This window comes from Onthophagus taurus, chromosome 10, assembly GCF_036711975.1.
Source record: "Onthophagus taurus isolate NC chromosome 10, IU_Otau_3.0, whole genome shotgun sequence".
Classification (NCBI taxonomy): Eukaryota; Metazoa; Arthropoda; class Insecta; order Coleoptera; family Scarabaeidae; genus Onthophagus; species Onthophagus taurus.
In genome coordinates this window covers 3,581,905-3,606,117 of record NC_091975.1, presented here as the reverse complement: position 1 = coordinate 3,606,117, position 24,213 = coordinate 3,581,905, and the positions used below count along the sequence as shown (strand labels likewise).

Here is a 24,213-nt window from a genome sequence, read left to right as displayed (position 1 = left end):
AAGACAAAGAGAGTTAAAAAAATAACTAAACACGTAATAATCTTCATTTCGTAAAGTGTTAAACACGAATGGAATCAAGAATTTGGTATTTATAGGTTGTTGATGGGGATTTACAAGGTTTTTTTGCGATATGTTGTAATGCGATGAAAAATGTCTTTAGCCTTGAAGATTTTAAACATATAGTGAATTGCCAGACACGCGATATCGCGCGATGCGAGTTAGATGTTGTATATTTTTATTGAACACAAGGATGTCACCTTTTTCAAGCAAAACTTTTCCTTTGCAAAACTACCCAATGCCTGTACTATTAAGCTATGTTGCATTTTATGTGGGATAGTGCAAATGCATACTAGAATTTATACTTTTATAACTTTCAAGTATAAATTTTATGACGTTTCATAAAATTGACAAATTGGGAAGTTGGTGACATTGAATTTGTCACATTGACGTTTAAACTTTATTCAAAAGTTATAAACATAAATATGTACATGGAATCAATTTCAACAGTCGTCATGGAGAAAGTATAGTATTCTACTCATATAATATAGCTATTATTCTTTCAGGTTAATTATGCCCTCATTATATACTCCTATAATATACTATTTTTCTTGTAAACGAAAAAAAAAAACATTAATTTATATAAAGATAACAAATTTATTTATTCTTTTGAGGCACTTTATACAAAAATAAACAACTTCATTCTAATAACAAATAAATATCATCATTCCAAAATAAAAAATTAATTCTCTTTATAACATAACCTAAACATTACTGCGAATCCAAAATCAATTTTAATTGCATCTTATAATTCTCAACTTCCGCTTCCTTTTTTCTCAATTTCACTTTGTACATTTCAATCGTTCTTAAAGCATCCGCTAATTGTTTCTTAACACGTTCCAAATCCGATCCGGAATCAACTTTTCCTAACGAATTCATGGGAAACACTTTACTCTTCTTCATAACCACCCTTTTCACATTATTATTTTTTGATATTTGAACCAAATTTGTTTGTTTTGATACATTATTTAATTGTCCGGTGTTTGTCATCGCTAAAAATTCAGCGGGAGTTATCGTAATCACTTTTTTCACTTTAATCGGAGTTAACGAGTTTTCTTTCGTTGGTTTTTCTTGTTGCTTTTTTGTTATTATAACCGGAGGCTCTTCTTTTATTGAATTTAAAACTTGTTTACCCACATCCGTTAATACTACCGAGTGCCCCGTTTCCATTACAGCCGATAAAATGTTTGTATCATCGTTTGGGAGCATGGTTATACCATGTTCTTGAAGATACTTCATTGATTCTGTTAGAGGATCTTGATTGATTGGTGTAGCTTCTTCAGGTAATTTTATTTCAGGATCTAGTGAATTTTCACTATCCACTTCTTCTAATAATACAGTTTCAGCTAAAAATTGATCTTGTTTAAACATTGACATTGTCAAATACAATTCATAAATAATTCATCCAAAAGATGGCGCTATTCTAAAATTAAAGTCCCTAGATTATCGGCGGCTTGCCGCCATTTTGGCCCGAAAAATCAAGCGGGAAACTTAAAACCATGTCGTTCTGTTAATAAAATTACGCCAAATTTCGTTTCTTTTTTTTCTCGTAACACTCTGAAGAGTTGAAAGTCCTTCTTACTACTATTTTTGCAACTCTAAAGGCAACAAGACGGCATTATTTTTGTAAATAATCGGTAACATGCACTGACAAGCTGTCAAATCGCCATTTTGGCTCAAATATTTCGAATACACAGGCTTCAAGAACCGCGATACTTTGATAATCTAGGGACTTTATTAATAACTTACGAATTGGTATTTCGATATCTTGCCCTGTTAAATCAACAGTTTCATTACTATCGGTCATTTCTAATTGTAAATGTTGAGTAGCTATTAATGGATCACGAATTGCAATTTGAATTATATTGACGATATCTTGCCGATTAATTTGTCCAGCTAAATCTATAGGTGTTAATTCAAATTTATTAGTTAAATTGGTTGATGCTCCGTATCTAATTAACATAGCAGCTATTTCGGCATGACCGTTTTGTGCTGCCCAATGTAATGGGGTGTTTTGAAGCTATAAATTTGAAAATTAAAGATTTAATTTAAAAATCTTTTTTAATTTACCATATCACGACTATCACAATCTGCGCCACTTTTTAAGAGACAATCAACGATGTCTATATGGCCCTCATATGCTGCGATGTGTAAAGGAGTTCGATCGACTTTGGTGCGAGCATCTCTAGAAATTCCTGCTTTTAAAAGAACTTCACATACTTCAAGGTGATTGTTTTGTGCTGCTAAATGTAAAGGGCTTGTTCCTAACTTTATAAATAAAGATTTTATTATGTATTTTGATCAATAATTTCTATAAAAGTACCCAATCGGCTGTGAATGGTGCGCCTTTCGACATAAGCATTTGAATTTGTTCAAGATCTCCATCTCCAGAGGCTTTTAATAACTGTTTACCTAATTCATTTACGGAAGTTGCGGTAATTAATCCTCTTGGGGCGAATTCAATCTTTAAAATAATAACAAACAAAAAATTTTGAGGTTATGACAACAACATAACCTAAAAAACGATTTTTATTTTTAATTCATTACTTACCGGTAAGATATCGGTATCTTCTAACGCGATACCTTCAGATAATAAAAAATTGCTGTCTCCATCGGTGATTTTTATCATATTCTAAAAAGAACGGGATCATTTTATATATTTTAAAACGTCTCAATAACAGGAACATCTCCATCTTGAAATCTTGGAGAGGTTTCCTGTTCCTGTTCGCGTAAACGGAAATGGTACCGGGACGTGGCCATTTCGATCGATATTTTCGAAATGATTTCGCGATTTTCGATGATACTCACGTATTTGGGGCACCGGATTAACGGTTTTCCGTCTTTTTAGCGTTTTTCGCACAACAACAAATACACGGCGGAGAGCGTCAGCATTTAGTTTAGTCAACTTTTCAAGCGCCATCTCTTAACGATCGCTTGTAACGAGGTTGTATACCAAAACGTGGCGGTAAATTATTTGAAATTTATTATTATTAATTAAAATTAGTGTCTAGGTAACTTAATTATTTTATTTATTTCAAGTTGAACGTCAAATTTCGATTTGAATAGTTGATTTATTGGGTCGGGTTCATTTTTGGGGCGAATTTCAAAGAAATAAAGCGAAGAAAGAATGTCGCTGCTTATATTGTGCAATTTGGTGTATTTGTTGATATTTTTATGTCTTGATTTAAACGATTGAGGTTTTAAAGAAGAAAATAAGGTATTATCGTTAGTTAAATAAGTTATTTTTAGTTAATAATATTTCTATGGGTTTTTTTATATATTTATATTATATTTATTTATATATTTTTAGGTTATATGGGGACAATTACAAATCCGTAGAGATATAAACATAAAAAATAAATTAAATATATATTTTTTAGTTTATACAATATAAATGGATTAAAATAAAGATGTTTATAACGAAAATGTGTTTTATCTTTTCAAAACCGCAACTTTTTGGGCAGCGTCCAACTATTTACAAGAATATTGCTTTCTCGCCAAGTTGATCAGGAAAGTGTCTGTATATGGAAATTGATTATCATTTCCTAAAAGAAATCGTTTGATATCTTTCTATAGTCATTGTGAAATCCACCCAATGATGAAAGAGATTCTCCCCTTTCAAGGGAATTGTCTTTGGATGATTTCAGAACCAAATGGAGAGGAAAACGGCCTAAATCGATAAATGGAGTGCCATCGGTGGATCTCATGGTTTACTACCCTTTAGAGGCGCGTTGTCTTTGATCGCATTGTATTTCAAACTAGGTCAAAAAAGGATATGTATCACCGATTCTATATTAATTAAAACATTTCAACCCCCTTATTTAGGTACTTAAATCACTTTGTATTTGAGTCAAGATCCTAAAAGTATAACTTGAGTAAAGGTCACTCCATCAATCAAATCCCCCTACAACTTACAACTTGTTACAACTTCTTGTAACAATATCCTTAGATACTTATTTTTTTACCTCTTAAAACAGGGTGGAATCAACTTCAGGACGTGTCATGCGCGTACAGAGGGCGTCGTCTTCCGTTTTCAGCACCGATGGGGTTTTCCAGCAACCTTATTCAGACGTTCCGGACGCGCGAACGAAACCGGATGCGAACGGTGGTGGTAGCGGCGTCGCGAAGACCACACGTGACCGCAAAAGCCCCACGAAACGAGAAAACGCCCGCTGTTTGGTGCTGTTGTTGTTGTTGTTCCACCGAGTTCTTTAAGTAACTTGAAACAGGAAGGTAATAGAGAGAGTCTTTCGTTTTATGTAAGTTTTTTTATTGTATTAATGTGTTACGTTTGCGTTATTACGTAATAATATCGAGGAGGTAAAAAAATTATAGTCATTTTTTGTTTGACATTTTTTGTTTTGTTAATTTTTAGGTTACGTTGGATAATAATGAGGTTTTGCTTTACATTTTTTGGGCCTTGCGGAAAAGACAAAGAAATCCTTTATTGTTTTGTGTATTTTTAATAATTCTGTGTAAACATTAATTTTGGACATTTCTTAAAATTTGACGTTTCTCAAAAAGCTGTCATTTGGAAAAGTTGTCACAAACTTGGATGCGTATTCTGCGATGGATTGGTTTCTTAATTTATATTAAGCTCGTTACGATACTCGAGAGGACTCGAGTTGTGCGAGGTATTCTTACCAATACGTTTAGTTCGATATGTTTAAAACTTTTTGGAGCACTTTAATTAACCCATTCATTTGTGGAGTAATTCGATGGAGACTCATTGTTTTGTTAATAACGCAGTAATTGAAATTAATTTCAACTAAGAATAATGTAGAGCCAAGTTTACTGTTGAACATAATTTTGCATTTTTTTGTATATTTGAAGTTGGTCTAAGCAAACAGGCAATTGCAAAATGAGATGTGTGGTGAACGAAATTTGATGAGAGGATTTGTAAAGATCAAAAGACTTAAGTGAGACGTGGTACGAACGGATAAAAGAAAGGTTCCTGTAACAGTAATTGGCCACAAACCGACCATGTCTTCCTCATGATAAAGACATCTTCCATCTTCTTCTCATGATGAGGAGGGACATCATCCAATCATATTTCCTTATCACATCTTGTCATTCCTAAATCATTTACGCTGACCTTATCTCTTCTGCCAGTTTGAAACATTACAAACACATCGTAGTCATAACTAAGGTGTTCTCTTTATCCCTCCGTGCATCAAATACAACATTACATCTTGACAGATTGTTTTTCTACTATTCCCATATTAGTATTTATCATTCTTATTGACTTAATATACAATTCTTGTTCCTTGTTATTCTGACCCCCAACTACTTCAACTCTCAAATCCTAATTCTCACTACTTTATCTATTTCCTTCATTTCTTCTCCACATTTTTTTGCCGTTTCAGTCTATTAGTTCTCCCAGTCTACTTGATTGGATAGAAAACGAGGAATTTGTACCATATTGATAAGGTATAATTTTCGAGGTATTTTTTAATTATAATTTTTGAATGAAATCGAAAAAAAAAGAATTCCCTATGCAAAACGGCAGAATTTTTCCGTTGTCACATCCGTCATTGTTACGTTTTACAAGTCCCCGAGGACGTGTAGGTTCTAAGAAAAAGTTTCTGGCCGTAAAAAAAGTGCTCCGGGGAGGCCCTTGTCACGGGAACTGCGGAAAAGCCGTCCTTTCCACGACGAGTTACGACTTCCCGTCTAAATTCGGGCAAATATATATTTTTTTGTCATTTCCGGTTTATGAACTCGTACAATACGTGACTGAAACTACGTTAAACACGTTATGTCGTTATCTGCATCGAAAACTTTAACCTCGAATGAACGGAGTTGAGTTGGTTATATTTTATTAAAATTATTTTTATTCAACGTTTGAGTTGAGTTAAATGTTTGTGAAATGTTTTTTTTTTACTTGTTGCTTTTAAGTTTCATTTTAAAACCCAACCTTTCGATTTCCCCAACGATTCTCTATTTTACTTTATTTATTTTCCCCTTTAGGGGTATGTCCCAGTAGGAAATTCTTTGGCCGGTTCCTCAATGTGATGTGCTCGGGGGCTCGTAAAAGCACACTGAGTGCACTTTGCGGTCGAACCGTAAGAGAAACGAGATGTTCGAGTATTCTCTGTATTCATCGTTTTTTATTGCTGAATTGAGAGAAAATAAAAAAACCATGACTTTAAACAGTACCTATCGTAAATGCCTCATCGTAAATAAACCCTTTCACAGTTTTTAATGTTTTTTTGGTGGAGAGAAGAGTCACAGAGGTGTCTATGTGGCCATCAATCGCAAGGCACTTTTATTTTCATGTTTGAATTTGGTGCCAAGAAAAATTTTTCGGACAAATCTCTGCACTGCAGAAAATTCAACCATTCTTTTTTTTGTTAACTTCATTTTTATTAATTTCGATAAAGGAAACAATAATTTTAAGTATTTGACTTTGACGTGAATTTATTCCGACGGAAACTTTACTAGACAGACGGAAAGTTCCGGTTTGTTATACACGGTTAACCTCAAATAAAGTGTAACTTTCAAGAACTTTAAACGGAGATTTATCTGCGTCAACGTTTTTAAATTACAATCGCGCGAATTACGTTTTCGATAAAGTACGTATGTTCGGAAAATGTATGTTCCAACATTAATTTTAGCTCTTTTTTGACCATCGTCCAGTATTTCGAGTAATCCTCTTAGCGCAAAGCTGACATCCACGTTTCCAGAATAACCCCCAAAATGCAGTTAACGGCTCGGGTGATTTACTTACTTCCCGAATTTTAAGGTTATCATCGTTTTAAAAGAGAAAGAAAAATTTTAAACTGAACCACTTGGAAAAGTATAAATTACCGTGGAGATTGTTAAAGCCGCCTTCTCGTGAAATTGAAATCATTTCCTTCCTGAGTACCCTCGAATCCATTTCGTATTCAAAATTTGTAACGCCCTTCGATTACAATCAGTATGATTCGTTAGATTTTTAGAATTATTTGTTCACGGCGGCTTTCAACACGGTTTTCAACATTTAATCACTGCCACTAAAAGAAAGGTTGGTCAACTTAATAGTTTTGAAAATAAAATGTACATAACGCCTCTGTATCTGGATATCATGCTGCAAAAACACCATTACAAGATTAAATTAACTCAAGAAGCTTAAGATGAATCTCTTTCATCGTTATTTGGGATGCCTAAAGAGGTATGATTCAACTTCGCATTGATTTTCTCTTCAATATCTGTATCTTGCTCTCGCATTATCGAACTAGATTTCCAAATGAACCCATTAATTCAGATTTCCCGGTATCTTTGAAAATATATTCATCTGCTGGACTTTTAAATGGCATTTTAAATTCTCTAAAGCTTCTACAGCTTCTACATAACTTGGTTTATTATTATAGGTTATTGTCAATCTGACATTGATGTTCTTCCAGAGATTTCGTCGATTCAAATTATGTTTTGATATTCAATCTCTTGCATATATAATTTCCGTTTCATGATCTCTAAGTAGTAGTCCTCTTCAGCTGTGTTCCTCTGAGTCTGCTATTTAACATCCTCATACTGGACTTAGCTTATTTAGCATTAAAATCGCTCTATAAAATTAATCTATTAACAAGAATTAATTGATTTTTTTAACGAAAAAAAAGAAAGGTCGAATGTCGTGTTGATTTTTATCGAAACCCGTTGGACATCTCAGCACAAAAGAACGCCATCATTGTGTCATTGTGCTTTTATAGAACTGTAGAAATGTCGATAAATGTCCCCTTCTAGGTAGTAAAGGCGGGGGTGTAAAACCCTACATAGTAGATGAAATAGAACCTAAAAAGGTGCCAGAAAATGGGAACGATGTGACAAAAACGCAACTTTTTATATCTTTTTTTTTACTGTAGGATATAAAGATAATAACACGTAATAACGAATTTTTGTTTCAAAACGGAGCATCATTCGGGGGAGGTGTCCCATCTTTAATTCAATTAATGTGATCTTTTTCCGGATGAGTTTTCCGTGAGTTTTCGCACTTTCCCATTGTCGACGACTCCCTGCATCGATTGGCACTTCTACCATCGCTCTCACCGTTGCTAAGAGACCGAGCAACTCTCTCCCTCTCCTTTTACTCTCAATATCTTTTATTATCCTTTTTTTTTGTTAATATCTTTGTTAAATTTATAATTTAGTTAACATAAAGCTGTTTGAGTTAAGCTTATAACTCCCAATTATTAAATGTTAGGGTACGAATTAAATTTGATTATTTGGTGTGCATCAGGTGGAGAATCTCTAGTGAGTGTCTCTTAGATTATTTAATTATCGTGGAATTAATCGTATAAATTTGGGTTAAACAAATCATATCTTTGTTGAGAATTTTAACTAAAATTATCTTTACATCAAGTTGATGAATAGTTCCTCCAATTATTGTAGCTTTTAACCTAGTTGAAGTCAAACGTGCAAGATCCTTTCTTTAGGGGTCATTAAAGATAACAATGCAGAAGCTTTACCTCTCTCTTCTCCTTACGTTCAAGTTTCCAAGGCAATTATAACGCGTAACTACCCCTTTCTAAATATCTCTTTCACGGTCTTTCTCTTTCATATACACTAATTTGAATTTAAACTAAAATTTATGTATTCTTATCCTATATTTAAGTATCAACAACTTTTGCCCGGTCTACGTATCTCTGCTGTAAACTTAAAATGAGTTTTTCGTTCCGAAATCCACTTCAATACAACTCCACCTGAGCACATCCTTTCCACCGTTTCGAAAACGTTTTATCCCAAGGGAGGATAACAACGAAATACATCCCAAATGAATGTAAGGGTAGAAAAAAATTAAAAAAGTCATAATAAAAAGGCGTGTTAACTGGGGATGGTCCAGTTTATCGAAAACGATCGATTGATGATGATTACAAATTGTTCGGGGTTTGGATGATGTATGAGGTTCTCCCTTTCCCGGGGGTTGCATCAATCTACGTCCCTTTGGGGGCTTTTAAAAATTTATTTGCGGCCACCAATTGGCTTAGAAGTTTCGGAATCGACGAGGAACAAAGGGGCGAAAAAAATTGATTGATTAGATTTCCAATATTGTAAAAGTGAATTCTTCTTTTCTATTAAAAATCAAAAACAATAAACGAACTGATAAAAATCAATTTGTGGTTACGCTGGAAAGGTTGGGGAAATAAAACGTCGAAAGCGGATTTATATTCAAATTGTGTACACCGAGGAGAAACTTGGTACTGGATACGTTTTAATCGATTTATTGCAGTGAGGCAAAAATTTGAATAAAAATCAAAAATTTTAAAATTAAAGTACCAGCCTGTATATGTAATAATTAAAATTCCACTCTCTCGAACGAATAGATGGTAAAAGGACGTTTTAGACGACAATCTCTCTAGAGAGCTAAGAGGGGAGAGGGGTTGAAAGTCGGGGATCTTCGGGGGGGGGTTGAAACTGTCAAGGCCGGGGCGATCTTCGCGACCTGTCAGGGTGTAACAACGCGAGAGGACCTGACCCAGATAGAAAAGTGGAAATTTGCACCAGTGTTTACCGAATCTAACCCCCAGCTGCTTTCACCCCTCCCTCACCGCTAAAGAAAATGATAAATTGCCCGTTACCCCTATGGGACTCCACCCAGACTTTCTTTTTTTTTTGTAATTCGTTCGATTGTTTACAACGCCGGAAGTATTTCTCCGTGATCTATGTACAAATTTTCTTCTTCCAATAAAAAGCATTTATTTTTATTTTTTCTTAATTTCCTCGATGCCATCTTATCAAAAACAAAAATATCTTTAATAGGAGCACACGACGATGTTATCTCAAAAAAAATTCACGAAACAAAACGTCTTTGTACTCATTTTAAAAGATATTCTCATAATAACGTTTTGGAAGGGTTAAAGAAAATTATAGGTTCAAGTAAAAAAATATAAGGAGTTGATTTAGCGAGGTCGTGATTCTTACACCTGGGCGTTCGAGTAAATTATAAGGTCGTAAATAACGTTTTAAAGTCAAAAACAAATCGATGGCAGCACGTAAACCCCCTGAGTAGGTGGCTCTAGGATCGTTTGAACGGCTTCGTTTTCACGAATGAAATCTATTAAAAGAGCCGCCAATTCCGAAAAACCGAAAAGGCTTCTTTAACGGTTCTTTTTTTTGGTTCCGTCGGTTCCACTCTAAAAGTGCGCAATAAATCGAACTGGTTTTAACGAGAGGACGGCGTTTTCAATTGAAGTGGTCGTAAAGATTTTAACGAAAAGATACAAAAAATATAAATCCTAAAAGATCTTATTTAAATAGATATATTTAAAGAACTCAAGAATATAACATATTGAATGATCTTTTATTTATCTTTTAATTATATCTGTTTATCAGCTTGTTGTGGTACCACCCGTTTACGTAGTGCTGCTCACGTAGTATCTATCTTTATAATAATAGGAATATAATAAGTTTATAATATAATAATGTAGGTATCAAAAGTAATGATTCTGTAACTAAAAACCAAATAACCACCAGAGACATGTGTGAATAATAAATATATCAGGGGACGGAACCAGATGGGAACAACCCCAAATTCTCCTTGTCTCTGCGTATATCAAGAACCAGATGGAAACATACTTAGTTATATGATATTTTGCGTGGGAAGCACTGCTGTAAAAACAGAGTTCACTAGGAACAGGGGGGTTAAGCCGAAAAGGCACTTCACTAAGAGCAGTCGAAAAGTCAAGTCACATTAAGTTAGTCGTCTCTATTAGATCGAGTAGATCAGTTAGTTTTAGAACAAATTGTTACCGTTCGTCATCGTCGTCTCTTAAATAAAATTTAACTAAAATTAAGAACAGAAGAAAGTTGTTTAATTTAATAAATTGCCCTTCACAACGAAGAAATAAATATATTCGTTAATATCGACGTTACATCGTAAGAATATACAACATCGGTGGCGGCGGTACACAACAATATATGTAAGTTTTTATCTGGCAAAATTACACCGTTTAAATCGCGAATTTTTCCGATATGTTTTGGTCAATTAATAAAATTGAAAACGACTTACCGAATGGATGTTGCTTCCCTTGGATTTTACTTCGAAGCTCAGCTGGAAAGAAAAGATAAATTAATTTATTGTGACAAAAAAAATGAATTAATACGATACCTTTTAACATCCATAAAATAGCAATCCGATGATCTCAACTATATCACATCACTAATATCACTTAACACTTAGCACAAATATAACACGTATTTATCGCTTAATTCAAGTAATAAGTTTTATTTTTCTAAACTGCTTTATCACCCTTAAATGCCCGCACATTAACTAAAACTCGTTATTAGCGATCAACATCCAAACATCCCCTCCTTAATTTATTGTTGGAAGAAGGAATACTGGAGTTGAATAAACAAAAAATGTAAAGACGTCGGGGCGAAGCGGTTTTAAATCGTTTTTTGGTTTTAAAACTCAACCTTCCAATAAAAAAATTACTTGTTTTCTGGAAACATTTCAAATAAAACTTACATTTTATTAAAATAAAACGCACTAATCGAATTTCAATGTTTAACACTTCCTGCAAAAGAAAGTCTAGCCCCCAATATAAAAAAATTAATTTAAACTAAATCGACTATAATTAGAGAACGGTTTGACGGATTTTAATGTTTTATATCTCAATCGAAAGTTTGTGACTGGCTGAATGCGGTTGTCGAAATGCCCGATTCTAAATATTAAATATTATATAAATATTCTAAATATTATAGAACTTTTTATCAAGCAAAATTACACCGTTCAAATCGCGAATAATCCCGATATGTTTTGGTAAACTAATAAAATTGAAAACGACTCACCGAATAGATGTTGCTTCCCTTGGATTTTACTTCGAAGCTCAGCTGGAAAGAAAAGATAAATTAATTTATTGTGACAAAAAAAATGAATTAATACGATACCTTTTAACATCCATAAAATAGCAATTCGATGATCTCAACTATATCACATCACTAATATCACTTAACACTTAGCACAAATATAACACGTATTTATCGCTTAATTCAAGTAATAAGTTTTATTTTTCTAAACTGCTTTATCACCCTTAAATGCCCGCACATTAACTAAAACTCGTTATTAGCGATCAACATCCAAACATCCCCTCCTTAATTTATTGTTGGAAGAAGGAATACTGGAGTTGAATAAACAAAAAATGTAAAGACGTCGGGGCGAAGCGGTTTTAAATCGTTTTTTGGTTTTAAAACTCAACCTTCCAATAAAAAAATTACTTGTTTTCTCGAAACATTTCAAATAAAACTTACATTTTATTAAAATAAAACGCACTAATCGAATTTCAATGTTTAACACTTCCTGCAAAAGAAAGTCTAGCCCCCAATATAAAAAAAATAATTTTAACTAAATCGACTATAATTAGAGAACGGTTTGACGGATTTTAATGTTTTATATCTCAATCGAAAGTTTGTGACTGGCTGAATGCGGTTGTCGAAATGCCCGATTCTAAATATTAAATATTATATAAATATTCTAAATATTATATAAGTTTTTATCTGGCAAAATTACACTGTTCAAATCGCGAATAATCCCGATGTGTTTTGGTAAACTAATAAAATTGAAAACGACTCACCGAATGGATGTTGCTTCCCTTGGATTTTACTTCGAAGCTCAGCTGGAAAGAAAAGATGAATGACAGTGAATACACCTCTTGTTTTAAGATTTATACAACTAACAACCAGCAATACTTGGTTATTTGCAGTTCCCCGTACAGAAACTTTAACGATTTCATGCACAAACAATAAAAAACCAGTAGATGTAACATTAAGGGATTGCGGTAGTGTCACGCTTGCAAGACAGTGCAAAGCTTACGGGTCGTCAATTATGTTATTACCACACGGCAATGTCCTGGAATTTGAAATGTACAGCGATTTTATTCCACCCTTTAACATAAGTGATGACTGTTGCGAAAAAATAAGAACACACGAAATAAATGTATCGACAGTACTAATAAACGAAAACTATAGAAAAGTAGGAAAGCACATTCCTGAATTGAATATCGCCAGTCATAAACTGGACGACATAGAAAAGTTAGCTACAGATATTCATAAAAAAAATTCTATTTCGTATTATGTCACCCCAACATCATTAGTAGCATACTTATTGGCCGCCGTTTTGGTGTTTTACGTAGGGTATAAGCTATATCAGAAATGTTTTTGTAATAAAAATAAAAAGCATTGTTGCGGCATGATACCGAACGTGTGCGTTAGAGTCAACCAAACCATCGAACCATCCTCTACTCCCAGCAACAGAGTTGTTTCGCGATATGTTAGACGAAGTAGTGTAACTAGTCACGCAGACTCTGCTAACAATGACTCTGAGGAAGAAAGAGTAACAATCGAATACCTATTCTCCTTGTCTCTGCGTATATCAAGAACCAGATGGAAACATACTTAGTTATATGATATTTTGCGTGGGAAGCACTGCTGTAAAAACAGAGTTCACTAGGAACAGGGGGGTTAAGCCGAAAAGGCACTTCACTAAGAGCAGTCGAAAAGTCAAGTCACATTAAGTTAGTCGTCTCTATTAGATCGAGTTGATCAGTTAGTTTTAGAACAAATTGTTACCGGTCGTCATCGTCGTCTCTTAAATAAAATTTAACTAAAATTAAGAACAGAAGAAAGTTGTTTAATTTAATAAATTGCCCTTCACAACGAAGAAATAAATATATTTGTAAATATCGACGTTACATCGTAAGAATATACAACATCGGTGGCGGCGGTACACAACAAGCTATCGATCACATAAAGGTGATATAATTAATAGATCTGGATGAAAATTATACAAAAAAAGTTCAAATTGAAAACGTCATAATATTTTAATTGTTCTCCTTTAATAGTGATTTATTCAACTCGCCGCAAAGTTGGAAGTTAGGAGTTTAATGAGCCAACTTCCCCCCTCAATTGCTAAATTTCTCCAAACACAAACTTATCGTCCGGTTTATCAACTTTGGGAAGAGTTATAAAGCCATAATTACCATTTCGCAGATTTTCTTCTATTACAAAGTTTATTACTTGTTTTTGTGTATACGAAAAAGACCTAATTAATTCTTTTCTTCCGTTTCAGATGCTGTACGTCGACGTCATCGTAATGACATGAGCGAAAAATGTGCTCAGAATGAAGAGCCTCGTCGGTATTATGTGGATAGTCCTCGTATTAATATCAGGTACGATATATTTCATTTTTTATTTTTAAACTATCTAAACGAGGCAAGGGGGGCGGCTTTAGCTATTTCACTTAATGGGGAAAATCCTCGGCGAATTCAGGTTAACAACGGGGAGATCGCGACCCGCAAAATGAAAAATTAAATCGTCATAGTTCTTCCTAGGTTAAAGGATGCGAAACGTTGTATTGTTCTCGAAAAGAAAGATCAATATTTTTTTCTTTGTAATTTGAAAAAATAAAATATCAGATATCAAATTAGATACCTCAACCGGAAATTGTATGTTTAAATTTTCGTTTTTTTTTGAGTTTAATCACGATGCGGAACTGCAGTCGAGTTTTCCAACGTTTTCCATGTCAGGGGGGGCCAATGCTAACGCCCTCTTAAGTGCAATGGTAATTTACATACGGCGGCGGTACGCGAATTAAAACGGGCTCAATAATAATTTTAGTGTTGGACGTAAAACGCGAACTGCTGCTTTGCGTTTTAAACCCTCTTTTATACCCCACCTCCCCTACACGAACAGAATCATGCTACCTTCCCTATTCTGTTATTTCCGTTTCATTCCGTACGTTAAAGAACATTGTACTAAACGCTATTTAGTTCTACTCACGCAGATCTTCTTTAAAACTAAATTTTAATAACCCAAAGAAAAATTGAAATTGTTTCAAAGTCTTTGAATTCCGTCGCGAAATTACTCCTATAAACTTGAACACCGGGAAGTTAATAAACCGTGGTTCATTAAGGGTTTCTTCTTTAACAACAATTCTTGTTATTTTAAACAAGTAAATTAACGCCATCTCGTGAACACTTCACGTAAACTCTTCGAGTGAGGTCCCATTTCGTGACTGGAACCGTTGGGGAGTCGTAAAATTAAATTATCTCACGCACTCGACAAAGTACTCGTGACCGAAACCCAATTACCGACCACCCTGTTGGGATCACTAACCCATTAAAGCAGATAATAAGCGTTGTAATCATTTAAGTTTGTAACTTACCCAACAATTTTTGCAAAATAATCCAAAGGATCTGCAAAGAAAAAAAATATATTACAATATTAAAATTAAAGATGTAATTAATTTTCAATTATCATTAAGTGTGTATCTGGTATAGGAAAATGATAGGGTGAAAGACGTTCATCTCTAGATAGTCCGTTAACGACCAAACTGACGAAGGGGGGACCTTTAAGAGGAGGAAATGGGTGGGTTTGGCGACGTTGCCATAGCTAAGGAGATTAAACTTCCTGCTTGCGGCAGGATAACGGTAACTCGGTCGGTTTATCCAGGAAGAAACCGGATATCTGCGTCCTGAAATTACCGATATCGGTTACTTACTTCAAGTATTTTTCGAAAATATTTTTCAGTTACTACGAAAAATTTCGAAACTTTCCCACTGAGAAAGGAGTTTCGAGGTGGAAATTTACAGTTTCTGTGATGCTCACAACGCCGCGAGGACGACTTAATGGACAAAATGCCGAGAAAGGGGCGAACAATTCAGATAAATTATGGACGCGTTCGCGGAGTCTTCGTTGAAAGTTTTCCGGTTAAATTACTTATGCTCCGGTTATTTACTAGCTTGTCTCAATTGACTTTATGGTTAAGTTTAGTTTTAAAAATTTATGAAACTTATTTGAGTTCTATTCAACTTCAAAATAAAAAATAAAAAACATTTCATTAATACTTTAATTTTTTTTTGTAGGATGTTCAGGAAACCCAGACGCGAAACGTCTTTACGACGACCTTCTTTCAAATTACAACAAACTGGTGAGGCCCGTGGTCAACGTTACAGATGCTTTAACCGTCAAAATAAAACTAAAACTCTCCCAGCTCATCGACGTCGTAAGTACCTCGTTCTTTTTTACTTCTTTCTTTGAAGTAAGGATAGACTTTAATGGAAAAACTTTGATTTACGACGAAGCCCTTTATGAAAAATGACCTCCACACTGCAATCTTCCTGGAAAACTTTGTGCAAAAATTTCTTTGGAAAATTTCAAAAATCAATTAATGCTTTAGCGCGTTTACGCCGTTGATGAGAAGTTTATGATGGTTTGATTTAATTAAAGGGATGGTGAGCACGCGATGTGAAACTTGCACAGTTTGATGGTTAACTCAATTTATAGTTCCCGAGTGAAGTTTAAAGGAAAATGTTTTGAAGCGAAACTAAGCTCATTAAATCAAAAATCAATGCTATTAAATTGTCGATAACATCTAAAATAAAATATTTTAGTTAATTTTGACTTCATCTTTTTTTAAAACATTACAAACAAGGAAACAATGAGGTTGAAACTCTAAGCTAAGGGGTTGTTTCTGTTAGAAATAACAAAAGGGGGTTTATAAATGTTTTGGTAATGTAAAGTTAACAAAGGAATAAAAGGGACTTAAACTGAAACCAAGGGTTTCAAATTATTTGGTGAAAACAAGATATTGACTCAAGTTAATATAAAAATTCTTTCTGAAAAGATTATTTCATGAAATAAATGTACATAACTGAAATATTTCGGTAGACAACCGGAAAGAGACACTAATACTACCTAATAAAGATGCCAGTGAAGCTTTCCCGAGCTTTCCAAGCGTGGAACGGTGGTCGGGGCGGGTTTATCGTGAACAAAAACCGCAAAAGGTATGTAAATGCGAGAGTGTGGTTGCGCTCGGAGCGACATACATAGATATACGTAGAGAAATGTATGGGATTTAAACAAATTTGATAATAAATAAAATAATGTCTTGTTGATTTGTAATGTTATTGAGAACGTAACATCAAAATCGATTCATTGAAAAGGTGGAAAACCTGGCCTAAAAAGGGTTTTTGTGGATGGGGAGCTATATAAATTTTCGATTTACTAGGGAAATGGTGCCGATCGGTTTATCGCCGTTTGGCACGCTTCCCCGGACGTTAATTTGCAAATCGGGGGGCCACCGAGCACCTCTCGAAACACCTGTGAACTCGTTTTGGTGCCACGGTTGTCTTCACGATGCACGTAAATTTATTCCGGATAACGATTTTACTAGATTTTACCGATTTGAATACATATACTATTCCGTTGTCGCGCTTTTTACAGTTATTTCAATTCAATTTGATATGAATCGATGAAATAAATTAAATAACCCCAAGGGAGTTAATTTAAACTATTTAATACATCCGCGTCTGCCAATTTATCGATTAAAAAGTTTTTGCCTGAGATACTCTCGTGCTAATCATGAATAATGAGGGGCCGCACCAAATTCCACTTCAGAATTCGATTATCCAACATTCATTAAATTGGGTAGTTTCATCAATGTCTCACAAAATTTTCCTTGATCAAAACCTTCTTTAAAGAGGCGTTGCATCAAGTACTACATTTTGTATGGATTCTATACCGGGCTAAAACAAGAACAAGTTATTAGGTCTTATTCTATATCTCTCATTTCTTCAAAATAAGACCTTTTAGACAATAGAATCTTTTACCTGCATCAATTTAATAAAGAGAAATTCACTTGGGGCATTAATTATCACGTTTCGAAGGATTCCCAAAGGATTCTGCGGTAATGGAATTGAATCGATGCGTGAGGATTGCACAAAATGGGTCATCGGAGCGCACCCCCGTCTCTATTCATCACAATTGTTGCGTGTGACAAACATATGGGGTGATAAATATAACCGAAGGGGTCAAACTTGGATTTATAGATGGTGCAGGGATGTAAATTAGGCAGCTTGGGTCTCTGTCTAAGTGATTATTCACCCCAAATTACCCACTTGATCTAGCTATGAAGTACCAGTTTTAGTTTAGAGATAGAATCTGATGTAATAGGTTGCTCAAAGTATAAGTTTGGCGCTTTAGTAGTTTTTGTAAAGATACAGACAAGTTCAACTATTTCTTCTATTCTACATCTAACTTCAGTTCGTTACACATTTTGTATATTAAATCGATTTAATTTCAATCATAAAATAAAGATAAAGTAATTTATTGTCCATTTGTGGACACAAAAGCGATGGGTAACGAGGGGAATGAGCCGAAAACTACGTTATGTTGCTGCGGGGCATTAATATTTCGTCAAATTACCGTCACCGCTGGGGGTTGGTGTTGATATCATGGCACGTTCTCGCGCTAAACCGTCGCTTTTTTAATAAAACATGTCGCATGGGGGAGGTCTTCAAATGGTCGTATCGCTCCCGGAACGACCATCACGTCTTTTATGAGAAAAATCTCAAGATCCTACAATTGGTCGCTCGTAGAGAATACTTTTATGGATTTATCAAAATAAAAAATAATACCGTTAAATAAATTAATTCACTTTCATTTCATCAATTTGGTTAACTTCTAATTATGCCGATTTAGTTAAACGTTTGCTCAACAACTTATCAATCTTGTTAACACAACCAACACACAACAGCTGTCGGCACGATTAATTTTAATTAATTAGATTCCAGCACCTCATTTATCATTTTGTACAAATTAAAATTGATTACTTAGGTAAAATCGAATTTCATGCTTTAATTAAAATTAAGATTGACAATATTAAAAAACGCAAAAAAATCTTTGTATTCGCCTCAATGTCGTTACAACTCAGTTGTTGTATTGTTGAATATTCATGGTGTTTGTGATTTCCGTATTTCCGAATTCGAGGAGATCACTAGTAACCGGAAGTGAATTATGTCGTCTCTCTTTCGGTCTGGCGCAAATTTGCATTTATACCATTTATACTTCTCGGTTGAACGCCAACTGTCGTCTCCGTTTCAAATACGTTTAATATCGAGAGAGTTACAACTCAATTGCATTCTGAATTTTAAGCGAAAAATCGTTAAAAAAGATTTTTGTTTGTTTCAGAACTTGAAAAATCAAATTATGACTACGAATCTTTGGGTGGAACAGGTAAATAATTTTATTTCAAATTATTATTATTTAAAATTATTTTTAATGATTTTTCGGTAGTCTTGGTACGATTACAAACTCAAATGGGATCCGAAAGAATACGGGGGAGTCGAGATGCTTCATGTGCCATCCGATCACATTTGGAGACCGGATATCGTCCTTTACAACAAGTGAAAAAATAACTTTTTTTGAAATACAGTAAAACCTCGATATAACGGATTAATACGGTGAAGGGAGTGTCCATTATAGCCAAAAGTCGGTTATATCAAAAATTTTGCAGACTAACAACTAAAACTAGAGTTAATACTAGCACTAGAACTAGAAAATATATCTTAGGAATCTTAATAAGAATCAAAAATGCTTTCATTTGATACCAAACACGATATATTTGGAATTAAAAATAAAAAAGTTAGGTTAGAAACTATCAATTGTCAAAATTAAATATAACGATTTTTTGATAAATATTGAAATGATCTTAATAACAATCAAAAATGCTTTAATTTGATATCAAAAATGACATATTTGGGTTAAAAAATAAAAAAAGTTAGGTTAGAAACTGTCAAATGTCAAATAATCGCCATTTTCTTTGCTAAAAATTAAGATATTTCGATAACGGTTGGAGATAAATATGTCGAGTTTGATGTCATTTTAAAGGATTTTTATTGTTCTATCCATTAATGTTAAAAAAAGAACAGCTTTATAATTTTTAAAAAAATCTGAATTGATCCTTATTAAGAAACAAATACGACGAATTAGATTAAATATATAATATTAATATATCCAAAGTCAGTTCTAACGAGGTTCGTTATATCGAGGTTTTACTGTATAATGATAACTTTTTATTTTTAGTGCTGATGGTAATTTTGAAGTAACTTTAGCCACGAAGGCAACTTTAAATTATACGGGAAGGGTTGAATGGAAACCGCCCGCGATCTACAAGTCTTCCTGCGAAATTGACGTCGAATATTTTCCATTCGACGAGCAAACCTGCGTTATGAAATTCGGATCGTGGACTTACGATGGATTTCAGGTAAAAAAATCAAAATGAAAAATTAATAGGAACTAAATTTAAAAAATAGATGTGTCCTTAAAAAAAAAATAAACAAAATAAATTTTGTAACATTTCATAAATGAATAAACACCGAATAAACCTAGTTGAAATCGTTTGCACCCAAATGGATTTATCCGACTCGGTTGTTTATTGATGCAAGTTACCTCTAGTCCATTACCAAAATTAACTTTGAAAGTCCATTACGACAAAACAGTATCGAACTGTCCCGTTGTCAATTTAACTGAACTACTTTAACGAATTTTTTCTACACTACAATAATTTATAATGATTCAAAAATATTCTTTTTTCTCATTTTATTAGGTAGATCTGAGACACGTCGATGAGGTGAAAGGTACGAACGTGGTGGATATCGGCGTCGATCTCTCGGCATTCTACACGTCCGTGGAATGGGACATCCTCGAGGTACCGGCCGTTAGGTAATAACATGCGATGCGCAGGAATTTAATAATCGCGCGGTCGTCAATCAAGAATCCTTTTCGGAATTTTTCATAATCTCAATCTTAACGTTTTTTCCCCGCTAGGAATGAAAAATATTATACATGTTGCGACGAACCCTACTTGGACATCACGTTCAACATCACAATGAGGCGGAAAACACTATTTTACACCGTCAACCTGATCATACCTTGTATGGGCATCTCGTTCCTCACCGTACTTGTGTTCTATTTACCTTCAGACAGTGGAGAAAAAGTAAGACAAAAATTTTATTTAAAAAAAAAACATAAATAAAAAAACTTGGCAGCGGTGGGATTCGAACCCACGCCTCCGAAGAGACTGGTGCCTTAAACCAGCGCCTTAGACCGCTCGGCCACGCTACCTTGCCTAAAGCTATCAATTCCACCCACTTATTTTTTTTTATATATCATATAAACATTTCATTTTAATAATTTACCCTTCAATACGAGTTCATGTATATAACACCTAAGATACCTCAACCAACCCGACACAATAAAAACTAAACAGCTACTTAATAGTTATTTAACCAACAAGTGTATTAATGAAGGCGATTAATGAAAAGCGTTTTTTTACACTTGTTGGTTAAATAACTATTAACCCTATCTACTTACTTTTTCATATATGTAATTAGAGGGTTTTCAAAAGCTAATGTATTTGACTAGTTAGAATTATTAAGTATTTAGAACTTAAGTTACACAGTTATATAATGTATAACACCAAAATTCCTATTTGTACTAAAAGCCAAGTTGAGACATTAATTTATTATTCTATTAAACGAAACAATTCGTGATTTTTGACCCTAACTCTGAGGAACTTAAGGAATTTCCCCATTTTATTGGAACCTGGAAATACGTTCGCAATCGTCGAATCGATTCTGAATACCTTGGGGAACATAAATTCTACTTAAAATACAAGTTAAAAATTCCTATTATCATATCTTTATTATATGTATAAACGTTTTAGGTAAGTTTATCAATCTCCATTCTGCTGTCGCTCACAGTGTTCTTCCTATTATTGGCCGAAATCATCCCGCCTACGTCACTGGTGGTGCCACTTTTAGGAAAATTTGTATTGTTTACCATGATTTTAGACACATTTAGGTAAAAAACTCAATAAAAATTTCTAACTTAATAAAATTATAAAAACGATTTTCCCTTTAGCATATGCGTTACCGTCGTTGTATTAAATGTCCATTTCCGGTCACCACAAACTCATACAATGGCACCGTGGGTGCGACGCGTCTTCATTCATATTCTGCCGCGACTCCTAGTAATGCGAAGGCCTCACTATCAACTTGATAGGAGAAGTCATCGAGTAATGGTGCGAACTTGTAACGGTTTGGAGTTGAGAGATCATCTTTATCCCGATCCGAACGAAATGATTCTCGGTGATGATCCGTCGGGGTTATTTCCAAGCGCTAGTTCTAGAGATGAATTAACACCGAGAGAATTGGAGCCAGGCGCTTTAAGTGGTTGTAGAATCCATGGAACACCACCTCCAGGTGTTACCCTTGGACATTTAAACGAAGTTTTAGGAGAAGATTTAGGAAGTGAATTAGCTGGGAATATAAATAATGGGGATATATCTGGGAATTTCTCAGGGAATTCTGGAACTATAGATGGTGATGGTTGCAAAGGGGATCATCCATGGCATCATTGTCCGGAAGTTCATAAAGCTATTGATGGTGTTAGATTCATTGCTGATCATACTAGGAGGGAAGAAGACTCTACAAGGGTAAATTTTAATTACCACTTTTATAATAAACTTAATTTAATAATTTAATTTCTTTCAATTAGGTGAAAGAAGATTGGAAATATGTAGCGATGGTTTTAGATCGTTTATTTCTTTGGATATTTACCTTAGCAGTTCTTGTTGGGACAGCGGGGATAATTCTTCAAGCTCCAACGTTGTACGATGACAGGGTTCCAATAGATGTTCACCTTTCGGAGATTGCTTCGACTGCAAAACCCCATTTGGCACCACAAAATAACCTATAAAAAATAAGTCTTCCTGTTTAGTTTGTTTTGGAGTTTGAAAAAACGTAAAAATGTAAAACGAAGAAGTAATAACAAATAAAATCTGCCATATAAATATTTATATAGAATAAATTTTAAAAAATTAACTAATTAATAATGCGGCAAAACAAAACGTTTTTAACCAACCGAAAAAGGAATTGATCTGTAATTATGTATACTTACATTAAATGAAGGAAAAGTATTCTTTTGATCGTTTTTATTGTTGAAAACGATTATTGATTATTGTAAAGATTTTAAACATTTTAAAGGTTATGTTTTGATCGCTACATCACAATACGTCATATTTTCAAAATTGGCATTAAAAAATTATTAATTAATTAATTAATTTGCAATTTTTTAATATATTATTTAAATGATTGCTTAAAAACTAAATATATGCGTTAAATAATTATTTAAAAAGAAATTAATTTTTATTAATGGTATAGATTTTATATAATAGATGGCGCTAATTAATTTAAAATTCAATTTATAACTAATTTATATTTAACGTACATTAAATGAAGGAAAAGTATTCTTTTAATCGTTTTTATTGTTGAAAACGATTATTATTGATTATTATACGGATTTTAAACATTTTTAAAACATCCCACACAATAGGTCATATTTTCAAAATTGACACATTAAACAATTATTCATAGTTAATTAATTAATTAATTTTTAATATATTATTTAATTGATTACTTGAAAACTAAATATATTCGTTAAATAATTTTTTAAAAAGAGGAAATTAATTTTTTTAATGTTATTGATTTTAAATAATAGATGGCGCTAATTAATTTAAAATTAAATTTATAATCAATTTGTTAATTGTTAATTTTTGTTTGAATATAGCGATCAAACGAATGAAAAAAAAAATAGATTTTATTAAGAAATTGGAAAAAAATTTGCTTATATTGCAACAAAATAAAATAAAGCTCAATTTTCTAAAATAACAAAAAAAAATGTATGTAAATTGTTAAGTTTCAGCACTAAAAATATAATATTTACGTAAATAAATAAAATAAATTAACGCGAATTTATTTTGCGTTTTATAAAAACATTCTTGTTAAAATAACATATCAATTTTTTTCTTCATTTTTCATTTTTCAATAAACGCAACTTGAAATTCGCGTTAAAAATTCGACGTTGCTCACAGATTTTAGGGTATTACTTAAAATACTAATAAAAGAAAATATGTGTCGTGTAGATAGCTGATAAATAGAGAGAAAAATATCGAAACCAAAATTTTTTTTGATAATAAAAAATGTTTAGGACCAAGGAACTATTTTTTTCGTGATTTATTTTTAAACGAAATCCTCTTAAAATCGATGTGAAAAATGTTTATTAGCGAACAAATTAATAAAAAATTGAATTGTTTTTGTTAAATCATTTTATTTACCATTTAAGACTAAATAAACTTAAAGAACGCTGTTGTACGAGTGAGAATATAAGTTAAGCTATGAAAATATCCTGTAAATTAATAAATAAACAATTTTTTAAAAAAATACATCATAATCTTTTTAGACAACAAAAGAGAATCCTCCTTTTTGAGAAAATCTTCCTTTGACATATCGAAAAGGTGTCAATCGTTTATTACACAAGAACCGTTCGTGGTTTATGGAGTTT

The 24,213-nt window shown here is 33.4% G+C and overlaps 2 protein-coding genes, 1 long non-coding RNA gene and 1 other non-coding gene across 6 annotated transcripts; 2 read left to right on the top strand and 2 right to left on the bottom strand.

The window, feature by feature from the left end:
• Positions 1–634: 634 nt before the first annotated feature.
• Positions 635–22,512, bottom strand: LOC111428098 (Ada2a-containing complex component 3). 3 transcript variants are annotated; one of them, XM_071199664.1, is made up of 7 exons: positions 22,431–22,512; positions 15,194–15,224; positions 2,609–2,689; positions 2,381–2,521; positions 2,128–2,325; positions 1,807–2,077; positions 635–1,403 (listed from the first exon to the last, which is right to left on the bottom strand). In XM_071199664.1, exons 3-7 carry the CDS (start codon positions 2,684–2,686, stop codon positions 769–771), a joined length of 1,323 nt encoding a protein of 440 aa, XP_071055765.1. In that variant the 5' UTR covers positions 2,687–2,689; positions 15,194–15,224; positions 22,431–22,512; the 3' UTR covers positions 635–768. The 3 variants fall into 3 exon arrangements, with proteins under 3 accessions (XP_071055765.1, XP_071055764.1, XP_022919264.1); XM_071199663.1 differs by lacking the exon at positions 22,431–22,512 and adding an exon at positions 21,529–21,606; XM_023063496.2 differs by lacking the exons at positions 15,194–15,224; positions 22,431–22,512 and adding an exon at positions 2,866–2,955.
• LOC139431646 (uncharacterized) lies at positions 2,931–3,483 on the top strand. The gene is made up of 3 exons (XR_011641701.1): positions 2,931–3,022; positions 3,097–3,274; positions 3,368–3,483. It is a non-coding gene; the product is annotated as an uncharacterized lncRNA (long non-coding RNA).
• Positions 4,137–23,964, top strand: LOC111428097 (acetylcholine receptor subunit alpha-like). The gene is made up of 11 exons (XM_023063495.2): positions 4,137–4,316; positions 14,099–14,198; positions 15,894–16,033; positions 19,000–19,044; positions 19,105–19,214; positions 19,894–20,074; positions 20,417–20,532; positions 20,638–20,806; positions 21,536–21,672; positions 21,733–22,306; positions 22,369–23,964. Exons 2-11 carry the CDS (start codon positions 14,150–14,152, stop codon positions 22,567–22,569), a joined length of 1,722 nt encoding a protein of 573 aa, XP_022919263.1. The 5' UTR covers positions 4,137–4,316; positions 14,099–14,149; the 3' UTR covers positions 22,570–23,964.
• TRNAL-AAG (transfer RNA leucine (anticodon AAG)) lies at positions 20,853–20,934 on the bottom strand. The gene has a single exon. It is a non-coding gene; the product is annotated as a tRNA-Leu (tRNA).
• Positions 23,965–24,213: the final 249 nt, after the last annotated feature.

Bases quoted from the DNA above. Each gene is read 5' to 3' on its own strand.
- LOC111428098 (XM_071199664.1), bottom strand. From the start codon at position 2,686: ATGATAAAAATCACCGATGGAGACAGCAATTTTTTATTATCTGAAGGT. The intron at 2,326-2,380 runs GTACTTTTATAG...TTATTTATAAAG, and splicing joins CACCATTCACAGCCGATTGG to TTAGGAACAAGCCCTTTACA. The intron at 2,078-2,127 runs GTAAATTAAAAA...TCAAATTTATAG, and splicing joins ATTGTGATAGTCGTGATATG to CTTCAAAACACCCCATTACA.
- LOC111428097 (XM_023063495.2), top strand. From the start codon at position 14,150: ATGAAGAGCCTCGTCGGTATTATGTGGATAGTCCTCGTATTAATATCA. The intron at 19,045-19,104 runs GTAAATAATTTT...ATTTTTCGGTAG, and splicing joins CGAATCTTTGGGTGGAACAG to TCTTGGTACGATTACAAACT. The intron at 20,807-21,535 runs GTAAGACAAAAA...TAAACGTTTTAG, and splicing joins CTTCAGACAGTGGAGAAAAA to GTAAGTTTATCAATCTCCAT.